Source organism: Olea europaea, chromosome 8 (genome assembly GCF_002742605.1).
Source record: "Olea europaea var. sylvestris chromosome 8, O_europaea_v1, whole genome shotgun sequence".
NCBI lineage: Eukaryota > Viridiplantae > Streptophyta > Magnoliopsida > Lamiales > Oleaceae > Olea > Olea europaea.
The window spans coordinates 17,685,737-17,691,349 of NC_036244.1; the positions used below are offsets into that span (position 1 = coordinate 17,685,737).

Genomic DNA, 5,613 nt, shown 5'->3' on the forward strand with positions numbered 1-5,613 from the left:
AAATGTCATTAAAATTTGAATAAACCAAGGCTTATAGAGATTTCTAAAAAAATTTAATTGAATATATTGAGACTTTTTAAAAATTTATAAAACTCACAATTAAATGCAACAATACTTTTAGATAGTCTCAAAAAATTTATTTTGAATATTTATAAACTTTTTAAATCCTAGAAAGTTATTAAAAGATTCAACGAAAGCTTGTGTTTGAGCCCCATTAATTCCCATGAATTCCCATTTTCTTCGGTCAACAATTGATGGCGAGAGTGACCCACAAATATAGTGCATGCATAGATCCTAACACATCTTTGAAAATGTTAAATTCCCTATTTTTCAACACAACCACTATCTCAGCAAATCACTTTAATGCCCATGTAATTCCACTACCTGGTTGCCAACGATTTCATACGTGACACAATACAAAAAATCCAAATTCAAACGACGTCGGCATGCTATTAACTTCCGGGCGTTCGTTTTGTGAAAATAAGATTTTTGCAAGCATGGCATCAACTAAAATTCACACATCACAACATTTATTTAATTGGTAATTTGCGCTTTTATATCGGATTACAACAACAATTTCGCATTCACCTAGTCGACGTATGGTGTGCACTATGTAATCTCGTAACTGGGTCCACGGCAAATTCTCTTTCGCAACCGCATCCTCTTTCGCTGCGGCTTCGTCTTCCTCATCTGGTAACTCAACCTTGACTTTTTCGTCGTCAACTTCCTTAGCCTGCGGAAGCCTTCCTCAAGTTGTCCGTTGCGTCATAGAAAATTATGGACACCCATTGCTGCCACAACCACAGCGATTTGGGCTCGATATGAATAACTAGGCATCCTGTCTAGAATTTTCCATCTTTGCTTCCAGACTCCGAACGCACGCTCAATAATGTTTCGACGTAATGAGTGGTGAAAGTTGAACTTTTCGTGTGCATTTCTAAATCGACGTCTGCCACCACCTTGATCGTGAAATTCTTGAAAGTGATGCCGTATGTCCGACCCTTTTTATGGTGCCATGTAACCCAGTCGATGTGCAAATCCAGAGTCCACAGGTAATATTTTCCATCTCTCAATTCCGAAAAATGTATGTCCGGACTATGCACAGCGCGGGCTAGTATACGACTGTCATGCGTGGGGCCCATGCTTCCGAGCAACACAAATGTGAAGCACAAGTTAAAATCGCAAGCGGCCAAGACATTCTGAGTTGGCACCCCTTTTCGGCCTATGAAGTTAATTCGTTTACGTCGTGGCAACACCGTCCACACATGGGTCTCGTCGATAGCACCAATACAATCCTGCGACATCCATTTGCAATCATGTCAAATACTAGTTATGCAAGGACAAATAATTTTGTGGCGATCGATACAACTTGCAGCAACATAAACATGCTTGAAACAATGGATATCACTCTGGATCGGGGTGATGATGTGCAGCGCCATGGTTGTAGTGTTCATGAGGCCGTATCATGTTTGCTGCCAACGCACCGAAGATGCAAAGTACGCGCCTGAAATAATGGCCGATGGTCTGCAGCGAATGTCCAAACAGCATTTGCACCTGGAGATATCCCTTCCCTTGCGCCAGTATACATAAAAACATACCCACTTGCTCATATATATCGATGTTTGTACTGCTTTCCAATCCATAGCAATCTCTCAGAACATGTACAAAGTGCCTGAACATGGGCGGGTACATTTTGAACTCCTAAAAGCATGTTTGCGGATATACATGCATATTCTGCAACATAAAAATATGGCCGCTTCGTGTGGTAGGAAATAAGTAACGGTGGCCCTTATCTGGGACGAGCTATTGGCGCACCATCCGCTCAGTGATACGACAATATTGTAGCCATGACACCATATCCGCCTTCAGCTGCTGCAGTACGTCTTCATCCGAGCCGTCATCCGAACAAGAGTTCAACACGAGGTCACAATCGGTCTCCGATGACGTGTGAGAACAAGACGTGTCTGTCATCTCCTCGAAGCGAGACCATGGCACGTGAAAAATTTTACAATATGTGGGAGCATCAAAATTCATCTGTGATTGGGATGATATTTGCTTTGCCCGATATTTCACCAGTTATCACTTCCCTTTTTATAGTCGGAACCTTTGCAATGCATGCAACCAATACCGAATAATTAGTGCCCACAATTATTGATTCCAGTAGGAGGCATGCAGAAAGTGCACTGACAAGGTAAAATCTTTGTTGTATCATGCCGAGAATCTTGGCTTCGCCAAAGCTATTGACATATTTCAAAATGTTAAGAGTTGAATGGCAGCCTTTACGTAATAATGAAGTCTATGGTACCAAATTATTTCTGTTCAAAGTTTTGGTTCTTCCGGAACTATAGACGTATATCAAAATTATATGGAATACACTGACATAGAATTGGCAATAATGGAGTCTGCGTGAGCGAATTATTTTTGGAAAGTTTTTGCTTTTTCATAGATGTTGAAATATTTCGAAATTGTTGGAGTAGAATGACAGCTTTTAGATAGTGATGGATTCTATGCTACCCAATTATTTATGTGTGAAGTTTTGTCTCTTCCATAACTAGTGACATAGTTCAAACTTATAGGTGAAGAGTTTTTTACTGTACGTAAAAATTGAGTCCTTGGGAGGGCCTTATTTCTAGGATAGTTTTTGCTTCTCTACAGCTACGGACATATTCTGAAACTGAAGGAGTAGAATGACAGCCTTTAAGTAATAATTGAGTCTCTGCTACCAAATTATTCATGTTTAAAGTTTTAGCTCTTGCAGAACTAATGACATAATTAAAAATTATTAGTATAGAATTTTTGACTATAGGTTATAATGGAGTCTTTGGCCATGAAGTATTTTTGGCCAACATTTTTGGTTTTCGAGAGGTTTTCATAGCCTTTCGGTAGTAATGGAGTTCACGGGAATGAATTATTTCTGGAAAAGCATGAAAACCAGTCACATTAAACCATTTTCAATACATTAATCACTAAAACATCAGTAGCGAAGTGCGTAGTTCGAGAAACTCGCATACAGGAACTAGAACAACAAAATATTATTACTACAAGTCGTACGGTCGAAAACTACAATAGCAAAGCGTAGAAGCGAATCCATACATATGACACATACAATGGAAGCACGATTACCGGCTCTCAAAACCTGGCATTTTATCGCGTTCGAAGCAATACGCGATCCACTTGTACCTCAATTCCGAAGTTTTAGCAGTACTGTACGCAACACGGTTGCCAAAATTCCTTAGGAACCACAACGCGAAGATGTGCAACTCATCCCCGGCTTCGACAAGTCCAGTCGAAAGCAAATCATCTACGCACTCGTGGAGAGTCATTCGGCCCTCTTCTTTTGTGGGAATCACCGAGGCCATCTCCCTCGATGCGCAAATGAGGTTATCCACTGACTCAGAAACCTCCCTCAGAACTTCTTCTAATTTCCCTTCGCATGTTTTCTCTTACGTTTCTCATTGCTTCGGCGATGGGAGATATTCATCAAGGAGCTCACTCGTCCTGGTGTCGGGCCGTCGCTCGAATCAGTAGTCTCAACATTGATAGGTAATGTGTCATTCGGATCATCTGAGTCGGTGTTGGCACCCAAGTCAAACCCACGTTGAGACAGCTTCGTGGGTGTCAGTGCATACTTCATGGAGTCACAACTACCTCCAAACAAACGGCTGTATTTATGGTATATTTTCGTGTTGTCGTTGTCCTTGAACTTTCCATACCGAGGGTTCTCCTGCAATGAAACACAGGAGCATTAGTACATCGTTATTGAGTTGTTCGCATGTAAGACCGTTTCTAAGTAAAGCAAGAGTAGCGCAAATTAGAGTCCATCAATACCTTAATTTTCTGTTTCCACCACCATTTTGGCGCGTCTATTTTGCCCCTAGTGCTAACACTGCAAGCTATTCCCGTGCACTGGAGAAACTCAAATAGTGGTTTGTGGTCTATGCGCATAGCACCCCAATGGTTTTTTAGCTCTGTGATAGTCCAGTCCTTCCCGGCATTTTTGTTGAACAATCCGCGTAAACGCTCCCACTTGGTTAACGAGAAGCACTTTCCCCGAGGATGTCCCTCTGCAGTGACGTGTTCGGCGGCGGACATGAAGTCCTTCTACTCTCGAGGTTCCCATCTAGCACACTTGCGACCCTCCGACTTCTTCTCAAGGTTAGGGTTCGATGATGCGCCCTGCATGGAGTCCGGATTTTGTGTCGTGTAAATCTGCAAAACATGTTGAGCAACAGAGTTGTCAGAACTTGTGAGAAAAGACTATTACACTAAAATGGATTCACTGACATAATCGTGCGGGTTGTACTTAAGTGAATCTACAATCTAATGTCGTGCATTTGGCAACTACATTGGTGTGTGATGTTTGTGGTACTAAATAACTCATAAAAAAATAAGTACAAAGATTGTGCAGTAGTAGAAAAGGTAATAGCTCTTATAAGCAGGCAGGTGAACTTGTGTGTTGCATTAGCACAGCTCAATAGTCATAACTGAGGAAAGTGTACAGATCACAAGCAAATAACGAAAGGGGCAAGATGACAATGCAGTGGTGAAGCGGTGAACGTGAGCCAATAACAGAACATGTGACGTTTGTGAATTGAAATCATGGTTTCATTAGTAGAATAATTTTTTGCCTTGGATCAAACCCATGTGCCAATTTCCCCTTACAAACTGCACTTAGGAAAAATAGGCAATTCCCATCTGCTTATTGCAATAACAAGAGTATATTTGGAAGGAAGGCTTTGCAAATACATTGTTATGCCACTGTATAAATACGAAAAAAATTACTAGTAAGCCGACGGTCGATATTCCTCAGCCTTAGTTCACTTGACAAAAATAGTTATATTGACAAAGGAAAATAGTTTTCGTGAAATCGAACAACAGTCTACAATTTGAACTCCAAGAAGCAGGAAACCGTTCCACCATACTCGGTAAAAGCCACAAACTTACACACGTTTCCTCGTATACCAAGTGAAGCACACCTCAAGCCGGTGCCTAGTCCAACTGATCTTGCAAATGTTTAACAGTGAGGCACATATTTACTCAAACGAACAAATAAGATTGGGAAAAAAAATTATATTAGCAAGCAGAAGCACACATAACAACTCAAAGAGGTCTCTCTTATATAACGAACGCGAAACTGGCAGTCCGACGTTGTTAACTTACAGAGGCATGCCACTTGCGATACAAACGACATTCAAGTCACAAGCCAGAATGAACAATTAAAGACGGAGTAGTGAAGGGGATAACAACGAATTTACAGTACATCATACGGCAAGTGATGTCGGTGTCATAAAGGTTCAGACGCTGTGTCTATACCTACGGAATAGGGATGTAGAGAGTTGGGAGGAGGGAAATAGTTGAGTTTCAAGCGTACTATGTTTTCCGGGTAATAACCGAAACCGCCAATGTTGTAGGCCATTTTTATTTGCTGCAGATCAGAATCACAGTAATTTCTTGCGCAACTCGATTGTGAATTCGAGCCTCAATGTTATGCGTCATTTGGGGGAACCTGATATGCACGCCGGCACGTGGGGCACGCCGGAAATGGGCGAGCATAGTGTTTGACCGACGACGTTCACCACAAAAAATTGACAGCAAGATGCAAGGGCGTTTGTC

At 41.5% G+C, this 5,613-nt stretch overlaps 1 protein-coding gene across 3 annotated transcripts; it reads right to left on the reverse strand.

Annotated features, from left to right (window-relative positions):
* Positions 1-2,916: 2,916 nt before the first annotated feature.
* Positions 2,917-5,607, reverse strand: LOC111399037. Of its 3 annotated transcripts, none has more exons than XM_023026243.1 (3): positions 5,372-5,607; positions 3,829-4,209; positions 2,917-3,724 (listed from the first exon to the last, which is right to left on the reverse strand). In XM_023026243.1, the coding sequence occupies exons 2-3, from the start codon at positions 4,090-4,092 to the stop codon at positions 3,419-3,421; spliced, it is 570 nt and encodes a 189-aa protein (XP_022882011.1). In that variant the 5' UTR covers positions 4,093-4,209; positions 5,372-5,607; the 3' UTR covers positions 2,917-3,418. The 3 variants fall into 3 exon arrangements, with proteins under 3 accessions (XP_022882011.1, XP_022882010.1, XP_022882009.1); XM_023026242.1 differs by having other exon boundaries at positions 5,314-5,607; XM_023026241.1 differs by having other exon boundaries at positions 3,829-5,607.
* Between the last annotated feature and the right edge of the window lie 6 nt (positions 5,608-5,613).